General features: G+C 29.1%; 1 protein-coding gene across 2 annotated transcripts; it reads left to right on the forward strand.

The window, feature by feature from the left end:
* The first annotated feature begins 11,532 nt into the window (after positions 1-11,532).
* On the forward strand, positions 11,533-13,788 carry LOC108333272 (transcription factor bHLH18). 2 transcript variants are annotated; one of them, XR_001832548.2, is made up of 5 exons: positions 11,533-11,699; positions 11,811-12,455; positions 12,754-13,128; positions 13,300-13,463; positions 13,551-13,788. XR_001832548.2 is itself a non-coding variant. In XM_017568674.2 (4 exons), the coding sequence occupies exons 1-4, from the start codon at positions 11,637-11,639 to the stop codon at positions 13,375-13,377; spliced, it is 1,161 nt and encodes a 386-aa protein (XP_017424163.1). In that variant the 5' UTR covers positions 11,533-11,636; the 3' UTR covers positions 13,378-13,788. The 2 variants fall into 2 exon arrangements, 1 of the variants encoding a protein (XP_017424163.1); XM_017568674.2 differs by having other exon boundaries at positions 13,300-13,788.
* Positions 13,789-24,710: the final 10,922 nt, after the last annotated feature.

The following is a 24,710-nucleotide window of genomic DNA, read 5'->3' on the forward strand; positions in this document are numbered from 1 at the left end:
AACTCCATTGTTTCAGTTTCTCATGCTGATTAATCTGTTTATTTTAGGAAATTATTGTCTGCTAGAATCGTAGATTTGGCTTTGGTGAAAGATGTGTTCATCATAGTTTGATTGGAACACTTGTAGCCGCCAGTTTGGCATGTGCTAGATTCTTTAAGTATATTATGCGTTATGATTTCCAAATATATAACTTTTGAGCGTTGCAGAATGCATGGAATAATCTCTATAGATACGAGTGTAGAAGTTGGTCCTGTATTAGCTTTTGATTGATCTAGAATATGATACAACACAGATGCTATATTCATAACTTTTTTTTCTTTTTCTTTTGGTGCATCAATTTGTTTCTTTTTTTCTAGTTAGTAGTACAATTGGAGTGTGGAACTCTAATATCACTTGCTACTTTTTTTCTTATCTATGATTTTGTGACTACTTTTTATATGTGATGAGTTTCAAATCATGATTTTGTTAAAGGGTTAAATTTGGACCTGGTTGTTTCCACGGTCAGTATAATTTTTCATGACACAGCTATGTTCTTAAATTCTATCCCACTTTTTTTTATTTTTATATATATATATATATATTAAAACTCGTGTTTTCTTTTTATTCATTGAAAGCATATAACCTTAAGATAAATTATTATTATTTATTCATGGCCTTGGCACCACTTCTTCATTGTGACATCATTCTTCATGTCATGTCATATGTGATTAAATATGATTGATGATTTTATTTTAAAATTTAAAGACTTAAATATAATCTGTAAGGTTCGTCATCAAGAAGACTTTTTATGTGCTTGATTAACAAATTAAAAACAATCTGTAACCACTAGAAATCAGCACCCCACTCCTCAATTTATTTATTTATGTAAATGGTGAGATAAGATATTTCTAATTATGTACATAAGTGCTATATTCTAGAGCCTTTAATATAGGAAAGCAATCATTTTAACAATGAGTATCCATAAATTTAATTTTCAAAATTATTAAAATATAAATTAAAGTATCCAACTTGGGTCATTTAAGTTTATTTAAGTTTTAAATTTAGGAACTAATTTTTTTAAAATTAAAAATTTACATGTTAGGCATCATTATCAACATTAAGACCCTCCGATGTTGAATCATTGTATATTATTACATGGAAAGCTGAATAAAAGAGAAAACAAATATAATAATATAGGAGAGCAGACCAAACTTATATAATAAAAACTAAATAATCAAACTCCAAAAATAAAAATAAAAAACTAATCAAAACTTAAATTATGAAATTCATACCTAATATGGAAGAAATCTAGACTTAGAGAACACTAAATGAAATAAAACCCATCAATCATTGATACCAAAGTTAACAAGACTTTCAGTAGAATACTATTTATCTTTTAATTCTTTCAGATACTAAATTCAATATTTATAATCTCGCTACGTGAGTTGGTATGCTTATTCTAGATCAGCAAAGAATATGACAAGATAAGATCTTGCTTATGATATATCACAGGCTAAATTTTCAGTCATTTTATTAAATTGAAATAAACAAAATAAAGACATTCTCTCCCTTAAATTAGAGAAACATTTTCTCACTCCTAAAATTTTACAAACCAAAAGGGGACAAAGAGTATCCTAATCTCATTTTTAATTTGTAAAGTAATCTTCATTAGTCTTACTAAATCAACTTTAATATGATATTTTCGTAATATCGTTTTAGTTTAGTGTGGGTTTGTTCTCTGTCGTTAACTGAAACATCAACGAAAAGAAAATCAAAGAGAGTAGGTCACTGAACTTGAGACAAAGGACATGCATAGAATACTTTCAATAAAGTTTGATGATGATTAAACAAATTAAACAAATAATTTATTTATTACAGAAGATTTGTGGTAAACAAAATAAGTCATCTCAAATAAATAATAATAAAAAATAGTATAATTTATCACAGGATTTTTATCATATAGCAATATACATGTTTCACGGACGAAAAAGGAACAATAAAACTGAGATGCCTTTTTATCAGCAACAAAAGAAAACGTGAAAGAGCAACATAATCAGAATATGCTCCACATGCACTAAACGACAACGCAACGTGGTGTACCTAAAACAATAAAATAAAATAAAGAAATGGAACCTCGTGCATTGGGAAATTACATGTGAATTATAGCATTCATAATCAATCAATGTTGACAAAATGTAATGTTACATTTTTTCCCCCAAACTTGCTAGCTCAAAGTTTAAACATTAATTAAACTAAGTTAATGAGCTATACTATGATGATGTTTTTCACTTATAAATAATTTTACTTTCTCCATGTCCATTTCTATGACAAGATCATAAAGTTAAGACTTGAATATTAACATGACATAACATTAACGTTCTGAATCACAGAGATAAAAAAAAGTATTTTATTATCTTAAATATATCAATTATTGAAAATAAAAATTGATATAACATAACTAATTCGCATAAAGTGAATTAATAACATAATTACTGCACTATTTTTCAGTTTTCTTTCGCTGCATTATTTGTATTAAATGATTGCACAATTATAACTCATTAATTAAGAAGGAACTAGACACGGCTTATTTGTCTCCATTCATTATCGTTTACAACTTATTCTTTCTCCATATTAATGATAAGAAAGTTACGCTAGCAATAATATTATATTTATAAATATTATATTTATATTTCTCCTTCACCAATTTTAATTAAAGTAGTAACATAACTTATAAAGAATTAAGGGTAATGTAATAGAGTGAAAGAAGCCATGTTGAATCTTAACATATTAATTAACATCATTCATCTTTGTTATTTATCAAATTTATTTCCAAAATTATCAAATTTATGTTACTATTCTATTACAAATTTGAATAATTACAAATTACTATTTTATCAAATTAAATCCTTATGAATACAAACTTGTTATATTACAATTGAACTAGTGTCCTTGTTGGATAATTTAGATCCCTTAATTGGAAGGTTAACATATGCAAATTCCAAGATCCTCAAGAAATTGTCAAGATTGTAGAGCACGAACTAGAGAAAGAACTACTTTTTATAACATCATGTGTTAAAATAAACAAGTCTACAAAATGTTGAATTATAGATAATGATTGTATAAATCACACAACTCATAATCGAGAACTTTTTAAAAAGTTCAACAAATCAAATATTTTCAAAATAAGAATTAAGAGTGAAGAATATATTTTTGCAATTAAAACTCGTCTAGGTGTCAAATTAATTTTTGATGTCTTATAAGATTTGTTAAGTATTGCTTAAATGTTAGAGATATGTTATAAAGTCTTTTTAAAAACAAAATTTATATGACCAATACCTAGAAATATTCAAAGTTATATAAAAGACAAATAATTTATTTTAGGTTTGATAAAGGAGGAATTGGGAAGAAAATATAAAAGAATTATCAAAATATAATAAAAGACTAATATTTCGTGAAAAAGTTTGATGTTCAAATAAAAAAAAGTAGATGAACACAAATACAATGAAAAATGTTAAATTGAATGAAAATATGGTCCTATATAAAAAAAGAAAAAAAGAAAAATTACAAAAAAAAGAAAAAAAAAAGAAAATCAAGCACCAAACGAAAAGAAACATAATCAAATTTGAAGATAATTCAAATAAGAAAATATAAATAAGGAACAATGTGAGAATATTTATATAATATTTTTTTATTTAAATTATTTTTTAAGAAATATTTAAAACCTTTCTTCATATAACATATCTCCCATATCTTTAAAAACACTAAAAAAATTCTCAACAAATATTTTATAATTTAGTTTAAGAATGAAACACAAAAGTAACTAAAATTTAATTAACTTCTTGAAAAAAAAAATGATAGATTCATGAGAGATTCTCTATATTAGTTCTTCATATATTGTTTTTTTCAAAATTCAAATTTGTGACCGTATTTCTAGTAAATTATAATTGGCATACAATTTACAGTGAAAATCCATATAAAATGCCTTATATGGTGCCATTGAATAGAACCCAAACATAAATATATTAGCGTATATATTATTTTACAGTATATTTGTTCAATCAATTTCTAGTCGGACGATGAAATAATTATTGATTGTTTTGTTCATATATTAAATAAAATTAAAAAAGTCAAATGTATTTCTAATTACACGAAAATTAGTTTAAATCTTTTAAAAAAATTAATCTGTTATAACTCTCATTAAAATGAATAGGTTTAATCTCCCGTAAAAACAAAAGACATAGTAAATTTTTTTGGAACTAAAAAATAAATCTTAAAATATTTTGAAAGATCAAAATATATCTCATCAAATTAAAAAAAAAAAAATCGGGAAACCTATGCTTATATTGCATTGTCGTTGTTTATTTCAAAAGTTTATATGTTTTGTGTTATGCTGGAAAGCCTGTGAAAATGTATGAAAGTTAACTATAAGACAAAGGGGAAAATGTGGTCTCCATCATTTTATCCCGTAGAGACGATGGACATCACTCATTGCGACCAACTTTTTCATCTTTTCTAAACTTGTTACATCAAAAGTTATGAAAATGGACAAGTTGAACCGTTAAAAAAAACATTTATCTAGTGTTGCAGTAAGAAAAAAAATTTACAGATACTATTTTTTTATTATTATACAACTTTACGGTCACAAGAAAGTAAAATGTGATATCAAATCAATAATGTAATGACTAAATGAAAAAACTATTATGCAACAAAAATAGTTCAATAGTTTATAGTTTTTGTAATTAAAAAAGTAAAAATGATTGCATACCCCACGGCAAATATGGTCGTCGTAGTGATGTGAAGATTGTTTATAAGTTAACAAGTAGGAGAAACTGGTTTTGGCATAATCATTTCATCCGCATTATTTAATGAAGGTATATTTTGCCTAGAAAAAAGGATCTAATAAACAACTACTAAAGGTTCACAATACGGGGTTCTGACTGTCAAATTATTGAGAAATAGCGGGTCCAACATTAATGTTGTGTTCCTTTATGGGTGATTAATTATTGTCCCATATGGATTCAAAAGCAGTGTTTATTTTTCGTATTTGAAAGTGAGGGAAAATAATGACGTGGGGGATTTAACATTTTTTCAATCTTCACAAAATTTGAGAATATTTAGGCTGAAAAACTATGTTTGCCCTTGAACAAGCATTCAACCTTTTGAGAATCAACACAGCGAAGGAATCGATTTCATTTGTAAAGGAGGAAATCGATTTCCATCATCTTAGAATCGATTCCAGTGGCAAACATGTTTTTGATGTATAATTGTTTTCCTTTTACAAATTCCATATTTTTAACATCTATGTCTATTACGCAAAAGTTTCACAAGATCCACTAAATTTATAGATAGTGGGATATTATATTATTGAAAAATGTGAATTCGTGTTATCAAAAGTTTATCGTTAAGAAAGATTACTATAAGCCTTGTGAAAACCCTCTTCTAGTGCTTTTCTAGGTCTTTCTGAGATATATCTTTAGCACTTCATCTCTGCTTCCTGTATTAACTCATTTTCTATCAAAACAAAGGGGATTAGTCATAAAAATCATCAAATTCAACCTTAACTCTCTTATTCACACAACTTCATAAAAAAGCATGAGTCCAAGCAAGTTTCTAAGTCAAAAAGGGTATATTTAATATCAAAATTACATCACAGATAACGGTATTTTAAACCGTTATCCGTTTTGGGTAACTTCTGGTGTTCTTCGTAATTCTGCAGAATTATGCAGAACGTGAAGTGTGCGCTGTTGATCGCTCGACCATGCGCTAATTGGTCGTTCGGCCATGTTCAGGTACTCGGTCATTAACTGTGTTCGGTCTCTTTAGAGTCTTACTTGTTCATGACCGTTAGGTCTTAGGTGGGTGGGTGGTTTCTTAGTAGTGTTCGGTCTTACACTAGCAGTTATGCTAGTGAAAGCGCTCAGTCTTATACTAGCATTTATGTTAGGGTTAACGTTCGGTCTCTTCTAGTGGTCGGTCTTTAATAGTGTTCGACTACTTCTTCTGTTTTATCTATTATGGACAGTTCGGTCCTATCCTTTCGGTAGTGAGAAACCGTTCAGTCTCCAACGTTCACAAAATTCTCGGTTTTATGAATGATGATATGATTGTTGAATGATATTATATGTTAAATGATGAGGATTATGTTTTAAGTACTGTGGAAGAGAATTTCAAGGCAGAATGTCTCGTGGATAGTTAGTGAATGTAAAGTATGAATGTGGATATCGTGCTAAGCTGGTGTTTATCCTGATATTCTATGATTACTCATTCTCAAGTAGAGATGAGTAACTCATGTGTGAGAATGACAGGAGGTCCTTTAACCTCAGGGTATCGAGGTAATCTTCACTGGACTTACCTTGTGGGGTAGCTTGATGGGTGTCTTGCTGTTTCACCACCACAAGTGCAAATCACCTGTAGCTACACATTCGTACAATCTGAATGGTCAAGTCAGGTCATATTTTCCACATTAGTCTTTAGTCCATTAAGTTTGGAGTTTGGATTCAGAAAATCATATATATATATATATATATATATATATATATAAATGTAACACCCAGTTTTTTTTCTTTAATAACAATCTTGTGACTTGAACATGGATTCTTTTTGGCTTTTGTTAAATCCATGAATTTGGAACCATTAACTCCATCACTATAAGATGCTCTAATTGCTGTAACATCTTTATTAAGTCCTAGGATTGCCTTCAAAAGGGTGGTGTCCAAGGAGTGCTTTAACCCCAACAAAAATAGGAACAAGTGTGTCAGCCTCGATTCCATCCACATAAAAGAATTCGATTCCATCCACATAAAAGAATTTTCTAAGTTGCTCCTTAATATTAAAAAGGGGGATTGATTCCCATAACCCTTGGAACCGATTCTAGTGACAAAGATGTTTTAGTTTTAATTAATAATAATAATAGTAATAATAATGATAATAATTATAATAATAATATTTATTAATTTTTTTAATTCTACTATTTCAAATAATTTTACCAAATAATATATTATTCATAAATATCATTTTATATTACTATTACCATTAAAAGTAATTTGATAATCTTTATTTTCTATATATTAAAACATATTTTTTTTTTAATTTATAACATCAGTCAAAATTTTCACAAATTTTACTTTCAAATTCCCTCTCAATCACCTCCAAATCCATAAAAAAATAAACATTTTACTCTCAAATTCAATCACTCACTCTCCCCCAAATCCTTCCACACAAGTGAGTGAACACACCTAAAGATAAAAAAATAACTCAAATACATTCAATAAATGAATATGATACAGATATGAAATTGTCCATTGGCATTAGACAATACTTGAGTACCATTGAGCATAATAGGATATTAAATTTTATTGAGCTAGAGAGGTCCAAGCGTTGGGCGTCATCTAAGGATCATTGGGCGCTACTAAAAGTTTAATTATAAGGAGCTCCAAGAATCATTGAGCGTTAAGTTGGCTACTAAGCATTGACTCATTTGCACTGAGTGTGTTTGTTTTCGTGAATAAATAAACTCTTTTCTAGCTTTTATCTTGTTTTATCCTCAAGTTCATCGCCTCTTTTGTATTTTCATATTTTTTAGTTAGTGTGTGCTTGGTTTACCTTTAATATCCTTTTGAGTGATTGAAATAAGTTAATAGAAAGAAATTATGGTGGAAGATAACAAGTTAGAACTCAAGGAAACACATTTTAGACAGGACAAAAGAAGATAGATTTGGAGTAAATACTTGCGTCGAGCACCAATTGTGTACTACACCACAAAGTCAAATACCAACTAGTGTCATAGGTGCCCTAGTGCTGGGTGGAGGAAAATGACCTTGGGAGTTGCCAGCCTCTAGAGAACCACTGCTAAACGGTGGAAACTAACGTTGAGAGGCACCTAGTGTTGTAGAATTGGCGTTGGGTGGCCTAAGCTAGTGTAGGGCTTCACCTGGTTTTGTAGGGTTGGCGCTAAGTGAGGGAAAACTAATGTCGGGTGATGATGATGCTGAGTTGTAAAAAAATAGTTTATTCATGTTTATTGTGAGGGTTTTGATTCATTCTTCATTTTTCACAAATAGAAATACTTAGGGTGCTTGGGAGAGACCTTTGGATATTGTTAGAGGTATTGGGAAGCTTTCCCTCTCTTCCTTGTGTCTCTTCGTTTATCCATGGTGGTTTTCCCCTTTTGGAGTTGAAGAGGAAGACAAGTTGTGATTTAGAGGTATTGATGTGAATCAGATGAGCAAATAAGTTTGGAGTGGCTACTAGGTGCCTTGGGAACACACACACACACATATGCTACACATACACATATATATATGCTACACACACACACACACACACATACACACACACACACACACATATATATATATATATATATATATATATATATATATATATATATATATATATATATATATATATATATATATATATATATATATATATATATGCTACACACATATATGCTTTTTCAATTCAAATTAGAATTAAACTTAGTAATCTTAATAATCTTGAACTTAATGCATGATTTACTTGTTGATTATCCAAGGGATTGAACTTTGATGAGTTATTATAAACTCAAAGGTACTAGAGACATAATTTAAGTATTTTTGTGAGTTGATTTCTATTTGAATATGAAATTGATATGTTTGTCAATGCATAAGAATGAAATGGATGAAATTTATTATTAACAATTGTAAATACTCTATGTTAATTTTTGTTACACACCAACTGTTGATAAAAATTCAAAAAGAATTTTTTTTTATGTTTTATGGCTTTGTTGTCTAAATTAAATAAGTTGTGAATGCAAGAGTTGTCATATGTTACACAAGTTTCTTATGAAAACTAGTAAAAGGTTTTTATAGATGTTTTCTTGATTTGATGATAATGGAAGAATGAGAACTTTGTAGTGATGGTATATGTTAGGTTGAATAAAGTGTTAGGTTTATCAAGGTAGGAGGTTCACTAGAAAGATATAAATCAATAAGACCCAATTCCAACCACATAAGGAATTGACATCACTTTCTACCCAAAACCTGAAGGTGATGAGTTAATGGGTCTTCACTTTTATATGGTGCTGCACTTTCTCTCATTTCTACCGAATGCGAGACTTCGACTCACACTTGGATTTCCAACAATCTCCTCCTCAAGGGTGAGTCCCTTCCACATTGGTACACTCCCCCTCCATCAGATGCATTCACAACCACGATTACTTGGAATCCTTTCTAGTAAGACTTTTGATACAAAAAATATATTTTACTTGTCCAAGCCGGTCAATAGGACTAACTATTGGTTTTGATATCACTATTGGGTTTGTATTGAGGGAGGAGTTTCATTAGGGAGATACAACACCAATGAGACCTGAGCCCAATCACATAAAGGATTAGTATCACTATGTACCCAAAACCTTAAGGCAATAGGTTAATGGGTCTTCACCTTTATATGGTGCTGCACTTTCTCATTTCTACCCAATGCGGGATTTAGACTCACACTTGGGTTATCAATATAAAGCCTAGATTTGAATACCGAAAATCTACAGGAAATTGTGATTTAAAGATATTATGATGGTGTAAATTGTATAAATACATTCATTTCTAAGAAGTGTAATATTGTGAAGTCTGGTGTAGTATATACAATGGTGTAAAGAGTTTGGCGTGAAGTCATCCTAACTCTACCCAACTCACAGACTCAGAGAGAATGAGATTTATATGGTAAGAGTTAGAGGAGGTTTCTCGTTTACGGTATCAATATAAAATAATGTCATAACCTAGAGGATTGATCAGAACTATGTTTGTCATGGTAATTGACCCAAGTTGAGTCATAACTATTATTTTTGGTCGAATCCACTATAGAAAGATCATGAAAGGTGTAGGACTTCATATGAGCATTGATTCCTTATGTATATGTTCCTGGACGAGAGACTTATAGGTTTATTTGTGTTTCGTGTGGAATGATGAATTGAATTATAAATACATGATAGAAACATGAAGTATAGGATCTTAAATGCATGATATAACTTTATAAAAATTAATAATCTTGCCCTTATATTTTATCTATGATTGGTGTTGATTATTCACCTATTATGATTGTGTGATACACATGAGCATATAATAGTGCAAGAAGTAGTGAAGTCTAACAGTAAAAGTGATTATGAGCTAAATAATTAAAAGTTATTACAATCAAGTTTGGTTGTATATGATATAAATATATGGGACCTCTTAATATGATTTCAGTTTTGAGAATGCATTTTTGTTTGCTTATGATGTGTTAAAAATTTTAAGGAATTTAAATTCATATTTGCGTTCCTTGTTTTTACATTGCTTAATACCAAATATGTTAAATTTGATTAGTAAATTAATACATGTTAATTTAGGTTGTTACTAAGAAAACCTAAATTATCTTAATCTTAATCTTGATATAATTTCTATTGAGACAACAAATTATATTATTCTTATTTCTTGCTATTATAAATAAGATACAATACATAATAAAAGTGAATAAAAACAAAATCTTGATTTGTTTAAGTGTTTTTTTAGAAATCTAAATAAATATATAAATATAAATAATTATTTTTTAAATAGTTTTTTTTTCCTAAAAGAACTGAACAAACCAACCCAAGGAATTTGTCAAAGTCATGAAGTAAAATTTATTTCTCCTCTAAAAAGGTTTTCCTATTTAATGTTTATTCGTACCTTCAATAAAAAGAAGAAGACAAATTACCATGTTTAAAATTTATATTGTAAAATTTTAGATTAATAAATTTACAGTAAAACGACTTGTAATTGGAAAAACAAATGCGACGTTAATCTTAACATATTTTATAACACGTTAAATAATTTAAAATCAGTATAACTTTATGTATATAATATGCGGCAATATTTTTCAAACCAACAATGGACTTTAAGATATAAATATGTAATAATTTTATTTAATAGTTTAAGAAAACATTTACTCACTTGACTTGATAGTTATAGAAATACAAATTGATGAAATTTGAAAGGCAGAAAACATGATTAAACTAGGAAAGTTTTATATTTGAACGAGATCCGCCGTGCACATGTGTTTGTGTAATAAAACATAATTACTGAAAAACATAAAGTTAATTAAAAATAAGATAAAAATTAATCTGGGCTGGCTGACTACTTGGCTCAATTATTGAGATGAATAGGTTAATTAATATCACATGATTCATATTCCACGTTCACAGCTACAGGGTGGCACACTAGATTTTCTTGCATCTCCCCTATAATTAAATACTTAAAATTTTGAAAGATATGATTAAAAATTGCCAGAGTTATCATCTAACAGCCTATAACAATTTGGAAAATAAAATTTATGCGATAAAATTATACAATTTGTCTCATAATAAAAAGACAAATATGAGAAAGAAAAGTAAACAATAATTGATGTGATGAAAAAGATTAGAAAAATATTATTATTAAAAGCATTATATAGATATAAGCAATTTATAAGGCACGAGTAGATTGTCCGCACGTGCTTTATTTCTTTCCTTTGTTTAAAGCCAGTTGAAGAATTGAAAAGGTGAAGACTAGTAGGCTATAAAGATTGAACAAAGTTAACTCACATTTCGCATTCAGTAGAAGAGAAAAAGCTTTGAATAGAGAAAGGACAAATCAGTGTTCTGTACGTAAAGTGTTGGTGGCCTAATTATGATGGAGGAATCAAACAAACCAATGGATGATGCATCAGCACCCAGCTGGTTATCTGATTTGGTAAGAAAATTGATTTTGATTTCCAATCATGAAAAATGCACAAATGGATGGTTACAAATCCTTTAACACACTTTGTGTTGCTTTTTTTTTTTTTTTTGTCTTTGATGACAGGACATGGATGATTACAATTTATTTCCAGATGAGTGTGCCCTGAACTTGAACTTGTTTGATGATCAAGAGTTTCTACCACAATACATTGCCAGTGCCCTTGAAGAACAGACACAGAGCCTGCAGCGATCTTTGTCTTCGGAGTGCCCTTCCAAAACTGTGAGCAACTCATCCACCGATGAAACCAGTTTTGACTTTGAGAGACCAGCCAAGTTACTGAAAACGACAAGCAGTAGTTGCTGTAACTCTGACTCATCCACCATCACCAACAACCTCTCGCCAAAACTTTCCCCATCCACATCCTTCTCCTCCTTTCAGTCTCATATTCTGTCTTTTGACAACCCCAACTCCTCCCCTCCCACCACCACCACCACCACCACCACCACCACCACCCACTTTTACGGCTTTGACTTAAACCCAACGCAGAACGAAATGGTGTCAGTGTCAATGCCCCAATTGACAAAATCACGCTTCCCTGATCAAACGCCAAAAGGGTCCTCAAAAAATCACAACTTTGAAACAAAACCCTCACATGGTAAGAGATCTCCTGCTCACGCTCAGGATCACATCATGGCCGAGAGGAAGCGAAGAGAGAAGCTCAGCCAGAGCTTCATTGCTCTTGCAGCTCTTGTTCCTGGCCTGAAGAAGGTAATTAACTACTGTTATGCTAGCGCAAGTCAATTATGATTCATTGGAAAATGTTTGCGAAGGAATCAGTTCAGTAGTGGAAAATCATAATTAGAAATTGTGATAATACACTTGATTACTGTTTGATCATAGAATTGATAATAAAATTTACATAGTTTTAAGTAATTGGATTAAAAAATTTATACTGATATTCAACTTTAACCTGACACACTTGCCTAAAAGATAAAGAAGTCATCAATGCCACTGGCTTGGTTACCCTGCTTGACTAAACGTGTGGAAAATGTGTTGAGCCACGCAGATGGATAAGGCTTCTGTGTTAGGGGACGCTATCAAATATGTGAAAGATCTTAAAGAGCGTTTGGCAGTGCTTGAAGAGCAGAGCAAGAAAACAAGGGAAGAATCGGCGGTGGTCCTGAACAAGCCAGAGCTCTCTGGCGATGATGATTCTTCTTCATGTGATGAGAGCATTGGTGCTGATAGTGTCAGTGACACTCTGTTTGAGGTGGAATCAAGAGTGTCAGGGAAGGAGATGCTGCTTCGGATCCACTGCCTCAAGCAAAAGGGGCTTCTCGTCAAATTACTGGCCGAGATCCAAAGAAATAACCTACTCGTTATTAATAGCAGCATCTTACCATTCGGTGATTCTATCCTTGACATTACCATAGTTGCTCAGGTAGAAGGACAATCCTTACCTTAATAACAAAAATAATGATCATACTGTAATATTATTTTTATAAGCTCTTGTCATTTTTCTCGCACCCTCACTACGTTTTTAATTGCTTGAATCTATACCAACTTGAAGTACAATTAGTTTAATTGTATTTGAATGCTGATGGTTTTGCAGATGGGAGAAAATTACAATTTGACTATGAAGGAACTTGCCAAGAACCTACGCGTTTCGGCAAATAAGGTTGTCTCATAACATAAACGCGGCTCGAGTATGGGATACCATGAAGATATATGGCAAGAATCAAAACTCTGAATCAGAATTGGTGCACCAACCATAGAGTAAATAATCCTAAAATGGAATATTTTCTGTTAATGTGAGATCTACTCCAGCTAGCTTACAGTGTTCCTGTGTTCCCCGAAATGCAGATGATCGATCCAAAAGGGATATTGTCTTTTTCGTGTTGTGCGTGGTTTCTCAGGCCTTCCGTCTGTGCCTGCTTGACAAAACAAAGAGTATTTGAATAATTTTGTGGAGATATTAGGAATGGTTCCAATCTGACACGGCTTAGTTAACGCGAGCTTAATTAGAGATAATAAGTTAAATTAGTGATTACTTATGACACTGACAGCTTTTGAGTTTGATAATCTGCTCTCTTTAATCTTTGATCATGTTTGAAAGATGCAAATCTCTCTCTTTAGGCCTTTGTTTGTTTCAATAGAAAATGAGAAATTCATATTTAATATTGAGGCACCAACATTTATGTAAACCACTTGCTATACATCTAAGTTTATACTTGGACAATCATATATCAATAATCGCGAAAATTTACATTCCTCTCTTCTAACCATTTTTATTAATTGTTTTTTCAATAATTTAATTTTATTGTCATAGTATTATAACGAGAAAAAACATGTTCTGAACCTAGCTTTATCCTTCATACTTTTGGTTGTACTTTTGATTAACGTATAAAATATATCATTGATGATGCGAATGAAAAGATGCTGTGAAGGACAAAAGCAGGTAACCTATCTATCTCAATAATGATGGATTTTAATAGAATTGATATTACGTATTATTATAAGGTTAAAAAATTAACTCAATCGATAAAATAAAATTGGTTTAAGATGATATTCATGTGTGTGTGTGTGTGTATATATATATATATATATATATATATATGGGGTTTGTTAACGCGCTTACGGCTGTTTTTCAGTTGATATATTTTAGTAATGTGTACTGGATTTTAGTAGACAAAAATATTCTTATATACCATGGATTCTAAGTTTGTAGCCCCAATTGAAAAAATCAGAAACACTTGTCGTCAAAGAATCTTACAAAAAAATGATTTTATAATGAGTTTTTATTTTATAATTTTTGTCTTATCTAATTTTATCTAATTTTCACAAGCATAATGACATCAAAGGAACTGGTAATTGGCCTGGAAAAAATCAGAAACACTCGTTGTTAAACAATTTCTTACAAAAAATGACTTTATAATGAGTTTTTATTTTATAATTTTTGTCGTATATAATTTTATCTAATTTTCACAAGCATAATGACATCCGAAAGAATTGGTAATTAGCCTGAAGTTGTAGAGGTGATGATTCAACATATGCATATGATGAAATTAGAGAGATTAGTGAAGATGGTGAAATTGAAGAGATCTTGAATGAACCTTTGCCTAAAGGTGAATATGTCAATGACTCAACTCTTTACAAAGGCAAATTGTTTAAAGGCAAGTGTTTCTGATTTTTTCAATTGGGGTTACAGTAGGGATGACAGAAAAAAGGTTGGAGTGAGAGAGATGAAAGAGAGGAATGAGAGAGGTGAGTAAGGGTTTGGGGGTTTCTTTCTTTTTTTTTTTTTTTTTAAGTTTTGAGAATGAAAATTATTAAAATACCTTTAACCTTAAAACTTAGAATCCATGATATATAAAGGTATTTTTGTCTACTAAAATCCGGTACACATTGCTAAAATGTACCAACTGAAAAACAGGCGTACGCGCCTTAGCAAACCCCATTTTTTTTAAATTAGTTTTATTTTTAGTTAACGTGAAATCTTTAATATAATATCTTTAATAAATAATAAATTTTGTTAAGATCTAAATTATGTTAAGAAGTAAACTTTAAAGTTTAACTCTGTTTCACGAAATTAGTTTATAAATTAATATTTGTATCCATTTATATATTTTGAACTAACTTTATAACTAACAATGACTTTGATATCAAGTTAAGAAGTGGACTTTAAACATAATTCAATTTCACAAAATTGGTTTGTATGATATTAGAACCGTTATTAGAGTTTATCCTAGTAAGTTTGTTGTTTGTTGGACAAACCGATTCTGTAAGATTTAGTTAGAATTAAAGTTTACTTCTTAACATGATATCAAAATAATGGTTTAGAGTTTGTCCTAACAAAATGAGTTGTTTGTTGGGTATATTGTCCCACCTACTATCGAATCAGCTATTAATATCAAGTTTTATTCTCAAAATATATATACCTCGACATCAATTAAAAATGAGATGATCTCATAGAATATAAATGGGTGTACATTCCATCTTACAAACAAATTTTAAAAGTTTCACATCAACTAAAGATAAGATGATTTTATAAAATATAAATAGATGTATATCTCATCTTATAAACAAATTTTATGAGATTGAATTAAATTTAAAATTTATTTTAAAAAATAAACTACCAAATGGTATTGTTATTTTTTATATTTGAATCAGATTATTTGAGAAAAAATCAATTAGAAAGAGAAATTTAACAATAATATTCTGATAATAAAAAAACGTATGAATATAAATAGAAAAACATATTCGAATCACATTATATGAAAAAAAACTATAAGAAAGAGACATTTCACAATAATATTCTCATAATAGAAAACATATGAATACAAATAGAAAAGTCACTTATTTTGTCCTGGCAACATTAATATTAACGCTATTATATTTTTATTGTATTTAAATTATGAAGGAAATTGTACCGTCCGGTCTTTCCGACCCATAAACCGAGCGTCACTCCCAGAGACCGACTGAACGTTGAACGGTTTCCCAAAGCGACTTTCCCAAAGTCGACCGAGCGGTTTCATAAGATTGACTCTTCCAAGGTTAACCGGGTGGCTCCCCCAGGACTGGTCCCCCACGACAGACTCCTTTAAGGTCGTCCCAGAACCGACCATTCATAAACCGAACGGTCTTCGCAAGGCCGTCCATCCAAGCAACAACCTTGGCCGACCACCCTACTGACCATCATTAGGTCGACGATACGGTTAAGCACTAATGACTCATTAAAGTCCCTAATGGAGATTAAGATATGATTGGGCCAACATCAGGCCCACAACAGGTAAAAACCATAACAACCCGTATAAATAAAGATCCCAGGTATGATTTCTGGACAGATTGCTTACGATGCAATATATACATGCATTACAGACCACTCGGTCATGTTACTGACTTAAGCGTCGGAGTGCTTTTGACAGGTACCCGACCGCCCGACTTGGAGAACGAGGAGAGAGAATGAATACTACAACCAGAACTTGAAGACGAGAGAACCCGTTCGACCCTTCCCCGCGCGTTCACCCAGTTTTTGACAAACTTTTGAGTGTTTTAAGAGGGTAACACCAGATCCAACCGAAACTGAAATTAAGGAGAATAAAATTTACCACTCTCTACCCTATTTGATTTTACAAAACGAAGCCGAATAATAAAAAATAGCATTAACATTATGGTTTATTCTCTTCCACCACTTTAAGGATGCCCTTAAACTATTAACAACTATAGCTAAGCATTACAAAAGAAATTGAAAGATGAATGTAAGAACACGTGTGAGTGTCAGTAGTTTTTTTATTTTTTCTTTTGTTTGCAGTTATCGATGGTGATTATACCTTGCCCGTAGTGATAAGTTACATGCTGCCCATTTTGTCATACTGATACCCCTATAATTTAAACTTCGGAATTCACGCTTCTGATGTCTCTTTGGAATTGAGTAGCATTGCTCCCACTCAACATATCACGAATTTCAATAGCAAAACGATTCAATATTCAAGATTTGAACCTCTATAGCAAGTTTCTTACGGATGAACGTAAAATATTTGGCCATGGTAATTTGCAATCGGAATTAGGTTTGGAATGACTTTGTTCATTGCGCCAAATTTAATGCGAGTTGTAAATTTAATCATCCATTAAACAGCACAAACTTTGACCATTGCGTCCAATTCCAACAGTGTGTGACATGAGAGTTTAATCTATGTCTGATTTGTCGATTATGGTTTCCATTTTCAATGTCATTTTTAGATTCTTGAATATCATATGGATAAGGCCCGCTTAATTATCGATTATGATCCCATTATTATCTCGTCAAATCTTTGTCAATCTTAAACGGATTATAAATCACGTGGCCTCACGTGACATTTTAGATCATCCAGGAAAATAGCACATGTTTGGATTGTCCCTCCTCATTACAGTACATTTATCTTGGGCACATTAAGTTTTCGTATGTCTAAAATATTCGTTTGCTGCTAAGAAAATGTGGGAACATTTAAATAATTCGATCACGTTTTCCTAATTTTAATGTGAGAACATTACAAAAAACGCACACATGCTTCATTTTCCAACTTCAATTCATTAAATTTTTATCGTAGTCTTCGTAGTTGTTAGATGGCGCTAACGTTGCTTCTGGAGAGGTCAACTATTACGTCAAAACTTTGGGATTCACAATAATTTTCTTACATTTTTAAAACGATGTTTTCTAATGGCCAACGAAAGAGTTTAAAACACGTTGTAATGACTTTAATTAAATTGCATCAAGTTTAATATCAAAGTTAATCTCTAATGTTTATAAAATATATTGGAATAATATACGCTAAAAACTCTTCTACTAACGGTTAGTTACTTCACTAATAGTTGTGGTATATAAAAGAAAATTATCTAACAGAAGGTAAGTTATGAATATACATATTATAAAATCACATGAAATTTATTGAGGGTATCGAGAGATCAAGAAAGAAAATCCAACGAATGGTTACAGATAAAACTCGTCGTCAATAAGTATATTATGAAAGATGATATTGACAGAAACGTACCATCAAGGAAATGATAGAATTGGATCGAGTGATTTTCTTGTAATGAGTGATTTTAAGACAATTATAATAATTAATGTAATTTTTCTTTTATTTTATTTTAGTTTAACAGTAAAAGAAAATAGAAAAAAAGACATAAATAGATCATTTAAATGTAAAATAAGAATAATAAATTATATTTACAATTTAGAAACTCTATGAATGCTGCAAATAAAAAAATTGAGACATTAAATACAATAAATACAAAATAAAATATAATTGTGAGAAAAAAGTGTATGAACATATTAAAGGAAAACTTAGCGATTTGAGAATAATTATGAGATTAATTCATAATATAAACGAGTTATATATTAAGTTTATGCTAATACTAATAGTGAAATTATAAACATTAACATACTTTAGTTCAAATTAAAAAATACTAATTTGTTAGTTCAATTAACTAAAAAAAATCACGTGGAATTGATTTGATTCACTTTCAAATACATTTTTTGACTAAACAGAACCAGAATTGAAACAAAATTATAATAATATAATGATATTAACAGTAAGATGCATTGTGCATGAACATGAGGCGTGAAAGTATGAGAAAAGATATCCTTGCTTAAGCATTATGTTGAGTTTTAAATGTAATAATGAAAAACGATGCATCGAAGTTATGAAAAATAGAGAAAAATGAGGTATTAGGTGGATGGGAAAACGCGTGATGTAGACGACACTAAATGAAGGAACGAATCGAAATATGCAACCTGCAGATCGCAATACTGTTAGAGGAGAGATCACGGATGCGCATGGTTTAGGGGTTTGATCAGAGTCGAGAAAGATGCCCATTACACAAGGACACATTTTGCGTTAATATTGGACCAAAACTATTCCCATATGTTCATCATTTACGAATCAACTCAATCATTCAATATACTATCATCATTCTGCACACATATCACCATCCCATATATGCGATATGTTTTTCATTCACTACACACTATTGATACAGTGAACAATTAATTTACCAAATGTTTTTCATATAATACGTATTGTGAATTTGGGAAGTAAGTTTGAAGGGAAAAGGAGGTGAATGTAGAATTGTTTAGATTGAAAAAAATTATGTGAAAGGGATTTAAGATCAAAGTTTATCAAAGTTTGCGAATGATAAATTTGATAGATTAAGAAAAACTTAGTGAATAGAATTGTAATACAAAAATATAAATTAAAGTTAAGTAAATTTTAAATTAAAAAATAAATATTATATCTCAAAATAAAAATATATTAAAAATTAAAATTATATACATATATATATATATATATATATTACAATTCAAATAAATTTAAATAAAAAACAATATAAAACTTTTAATTTATAAATAAAAATTATATCTCAAAATAAAAACAAATAAAGTAATAAAATATTATAATTCAAATGAGTGAAATTAAATTAATTTATTATTATTTTAATATTTTTAGTTTAATATAAAACATATATTAAAAACAATCAAATTATTTATTTATTCTTTTAATTATTGTTTATATTTATATATTTTAATTTATTATATTATAATAAAGAATAATTATATTATTATATTTTATTTATTTTTAATTAATTATATTTTAATAAATTATTAATTTATTCTATAATTAAAAGTTAATATAAAATTATAAAAATCTACTTTCTTTCACCTTCTTATATGAACAATGAAAGTATGTAACATAATTATTTTTTATTTTTATAATATTTCTTTCACCTTCTTACATATGAGCCATGAAAATATGTAGCATAATTGTTTTCAATTTCTATAACTTTTCTTTCAACTTCTTTCACATATGAGCCATGAAACTATGTAGAATAATTATTTTCAACTTCTATAATTTTATATATAGTTATTTGTGAAATCTGTGTTTTTTTTGTTTGATGAGTTTTTTTCATTGAAAACAAACATATCTTACAAGAAGCTTCTCTTCTCGCTCTTTAATCTTTAATTTAAAATGTTTTTTCTTCACTTATAGGTACTCCAATATATGTAAAGGTTTGAATGTTCGGTTGTAAAGAAGTACTTCATCATATATGTGCATCAGATAATAATAAATATTATAATGAATACATAATTATTTATCTTGTGAACACTGTTATTTATAATAGATTCATGGACTTTTACTTGGTTGGATTTAGCGTACCTATATGGTTACTTTTGTTAATTAGCTTTGGTATTCCACTACTTCGTTTTATGTTTTAACATCTCATAATTATGTTTCATCTTTACTAGTTTTGGTCGAGATGATTTGCTAACATGATGTCACTTTATCTAGTTTAAAATGATTTTGATCATATATTATATAATAATATTTTTCAAAAATAATATATTAAACTATATTATATGAATAATTTAAATATTTTACTAATTTGTTTAAATATATATAATCAATCATTTAATTAAAATTTAAAAATAGAAAATAATAATTGACAAAAGAATAAAAGACACTTAAACGATAATACTATGTTTACATATAACTTCTTTTAAGTATGGCTTGAGCAACCAACCTATTCATAACCTAGTAATTGATATATGAACAAAAAAAAAATCGTTGTTAAAAGTAATATTAGTACTTCTACCAACTTAAAATTGTTTAATTCTTAATCAACAATACTTTCTTTAAATAATAATGATTATCTTTTAAGTGTTTCTTAAATAATTAACCTAACGTTTAGAAAGAAAAAAAATCAATTAGTTGTTGGACAACTTAAAATCATTAAATCCTTAAATAATAATACTTTGTCCAAGTAATAATGATCCCTTAAATGTTATTTGAGCGATCAACTTAACCTTCAAACTACATAGGAAAGGAAAAAAAAAGAATTAATTAATTGTTGAACAACTTAAAATCACTACTTTTAATACTCTACCAAAGTTTAATAAATAATGCACCTTATCAGTTCCCTTTTACCTATAGAGATAACTTACTTTGTAAAGAAAATAAAAAGCTTTCAACTCAATAAAATAATCTTATATACCTTTTATTGAACCTATAACATCAACACCTCCATTTGTTCTAATTGTAAAAGATTCATACTCTTGAGACAAATCGAGTATAAATTTATAATCAACCGTAAGAAATCACAGAGCTTAGATCAAAATTTTGATTTACTTATTGTGATGTATCATTTATTACCTCCTCAAAAGTGAAATATAATTTTAAAGGCGATGGACAATTATTAAAGAAAGTGTAAAAAAACTTTGAATTTTGAAAAGAGCAAACTTATATCAAATAGATAATAAATTATTTTAAATCTATCTATAGACCTTTTAGTCTTACACTTTTCTTTATGGTGGCCATTTAATATATATTTTTTTTCATATAGATTAAGGTAATATTTTTTCTTTTAATATAACTTTCAGTAAGTTACTTTTAATTATATTCATTTTAGTTTGGTTATCTCAATGTACATTATTGTGTTATTATATTTTCACTATGAGTTATCATAACTATTTTTTTATATTAATTCAATTAAAAGTGTAATTAAAAAGTTATATTTATCTTGAAATTTTAAAAGTGATAAATAAAAATATTCATATTTGTCAAAAGTTCAACGATAAAAAAAAACATAATAAATAATAATTTACAAATAAACAGGTAAGAAAAATGAAAGAGTTGGTAGATCTATATGGTAGTCAATAATAGCATACTTATTCTTTTCTAGTTATGTTTGAACTTACTTGGAAAAGCATTAAGTGTAAAAATTTGACTTTTAATAATATTTTAATGGATACGTGGGTAAAGATTATTGGGTAGTGGCCGATTTACCACCTACCAAAGGTGGATGAAATAAATAGTCGACAAAACGGTTATCGACTAAATTTAATTAATAGCAGTAGTTGATATTGTCGATCACTAATTAATATCATATAATCTAGCATTTGACTTGGTTTTTAGGAGCACTTCATTACCCACTGATATGTACAATCACTAGTTTACCCATTAAATGTCATCAACTTAATTAAGACTAATCCAATTCAATTTCTAAATGAATAGTATCATAACGACCAAATTGTTAATGACAATTCTTTTTTTCTGATTTAGAAATAACGAATCACATGTTTCAACACAGACAAGGGTGAATCAAGGATTTATTTTAAAGTATAAAAAATTATACACCAAATAAAAATATCCTAATGACGTGCACAAACAAATAATGAATTCTTTGTATTTCTTTCATATTTTTTTACTGATAATAGAAATGTCAAAATGGATTATAACTTGTAAGACGATTTGAATTATTACAGATTCAAATTAGATTAGGTTGAAAAGGTTTAAATTTTTCAAAAGTAGATTGAACTAAACCTCAACTCACTTGACCCACAAGTTAAATGAATTTGAGTCAAATTGAAAATGGATTAACGTATAATATACAAGGATCTAGAAAATAGTCAAGAGTAGAAGTTTTATTTTACAAATAAAGTTTGAATATTTATTATTAAAATTCAAAATTTATGACTGAATTTTATTTTATAAAGACAGCAATAAAGATTATGGATTAGAGTAGAGTATCTTTATCCAATAAGATTTTTTGTCTAAGTAAGTTTATTGTTAGCAACAAACAATTTACTGACGAAAAATTGGTCGTCGCTAATTCGTAGGTGATAGGCATTACCGACGACTTTTTGCTGTTTTCCACGGATTATGATAGTCGGTAATGCTCTTCTTTTTGGTAATATGCATGTGTAGGGAGTTGCTGACATGTGACTTAATAAGACTTAAGATGAATCTATGTTGGTATAGGATTATTAGGGCATGTTCAAATAATTGATATGAGTTTTTGTGTGTACAAATATTATATTCTGTAAGAGTGAAAGTTCTTGGAGTTTCTTTAGTGTTAAGAAGCTTAATCCAGGTAAGAAAAGTTAGTTCATTCTAATAAGCATGATAAGCTAAATGATTTTGTTGTAAGAGTTTAAAGTGGTTATCACCCTTGATTTGAGATGATGGATAATTTTTTATGCCTAAAGATTGTTAAATATTGAAATAAGAATGTTGAATTGAGATATTGTTATGTGATTTGAGTAATAATTTAAGCTAGATATACTAGTTTGGTCAAATTGATTCTTTGGTACAATATTTTTAAAACTGAAATGTATTAGTTATGATATGAAAAAAGAGATAAAACATCGATTGCAATCAATATAATAAATTAATATATTTGTTATGATTTATGCAGTCTTGTTGTGTGAGTCACTTATTTGTTGAGTGAAATTCAAGTTTTTAAAATTTATAGAACTCAAACTGTTTTACTCGTTGGGCGAGCTTTTGAAAAAGGGCTTTATGTTTTGGGTCACTAGGCAAGCAAATCACTCATTAAGTATAATTTTTTTCATGAAAGACATTGAGAGCTCGAGGTGGATTTGTTGCTTGGGATCGACTATAATAAGCATATTTGATTGGTAAGAGCTTCCAATATACTTAGTTGTTTGGGTGAGCCAATCCTCTTTTTGAGTGAAATTATTTTAATTAAAAACTATAAATTTTAGAGGAATTGAAAGTTGAGTAAGTCAAGTTTCACTAGGCGAGTATACCTCCATAAATGTTTCATTGATCGAGTATACCTTTAGATAGCTCGATGAGTATACCTTCAAAGGTGTCTCGTTGGGCGAGCTAGTGAGCCCGTTGAGTGAAAAAAGAACAATTTGAGTAACTTAGTGATTTTTAGATTCTTTAAAATACATGTGAATTTTTTTAAGTTATAGTGAATGATAATAAGAGATTATTGTTTAATTAGATGTGAAATTCTAGATGTTTGATATTAAAAATGAGTGTATGCTTTATGATGTGTGAGGTCGAGTATAGTTAAGGATGGAACCATAATCTATTACTTATATGTTTGTGTGGTTGGGTAAAGTTAGGGGTAAAGTTATATTCTACTACTTGTATGTGTATGTGGCTGAGAAGAGTCGGGTGAAACAATAATAATCTATTTTTTATGTATGTCTATCACCAAGTAAAGCTAGGAGGTGATGCCTATAATCTACTATGATTTATTGATGTGATACTAGTGTGATATGAATGTATATATTTCCAAGGAGAAAATATTATATTGAAAACTTGTAGATTGTGCATAGAACGATGATTTGGTAAAAGATTATTCTGACTCTATTAATATTAAGAAGATATTAATTAGGTGGTGATATTTACGAAGATTCCTATGACCTAGAATACATTGTGAAAAAGAACTGTATCCATATCCAGTAGGTTGTAAGAAATTTACCTTATTATATGAGATTAATTTAGTTCCTACCAAATAGTTCTTTGTGAATGAAGGTAGTATAATATATAATATATAATATATAAGTCTAAGTCTTTTGGAAATAAAGTAAAGTATTTGTGATGATTAAACAATTTTATTATTTGAATGGTATTAATTAAATGATGAATGAGATTTCAAAATATGTGATTGTGTAAATTTTGATTTTTATGAGAGTGATATTTTTAAATAATGTTAGCTTACTTTACTTGTGTT

Source organism: Vigna angularis, chromosome 1 (genome assembly GCF_016808095.1).
Source record: "Vigna angularis cultivar LongXiaoDou No.4 chromosome 1, ASM1680809v1, whole genome shotgun sequence".
In the NCBI taxonomy this organism is placed as follows: Eukaryota; Viridiplantae; Streptophyta; class Magnoliopsida; order Fabales; family Fabaceae; genus Vigna; species Vigna angularis.

What these genes read in the sequence shown, in the direction of transcription:
- LOC108333272 (XM_017568674.2), top strand. Translation starts at nt 11,637, where the DNA reads ATGATGGAGGAATCAAACAAACCAATGGATGATGCATCAGCACCCAGC. An exon ending in TTGTTCCTGGCCTGAAGAAG is followed by an intron (nt 12,456 to 12,753) that starts GTAATTAACTAC and finishes TGAGCCACGCAG; the next exon opens with ATGGATAAGGCTTCTGTGTT. An exon ending in ACATTACCATAGTTGCTCAG is followed by an intron (nt 13,129 to 13,299) that starts GTAGAAGGACAA and finishes ATGGTTTTGCAG; the next exon opens with ATGGGAGAAAATTACAATTT.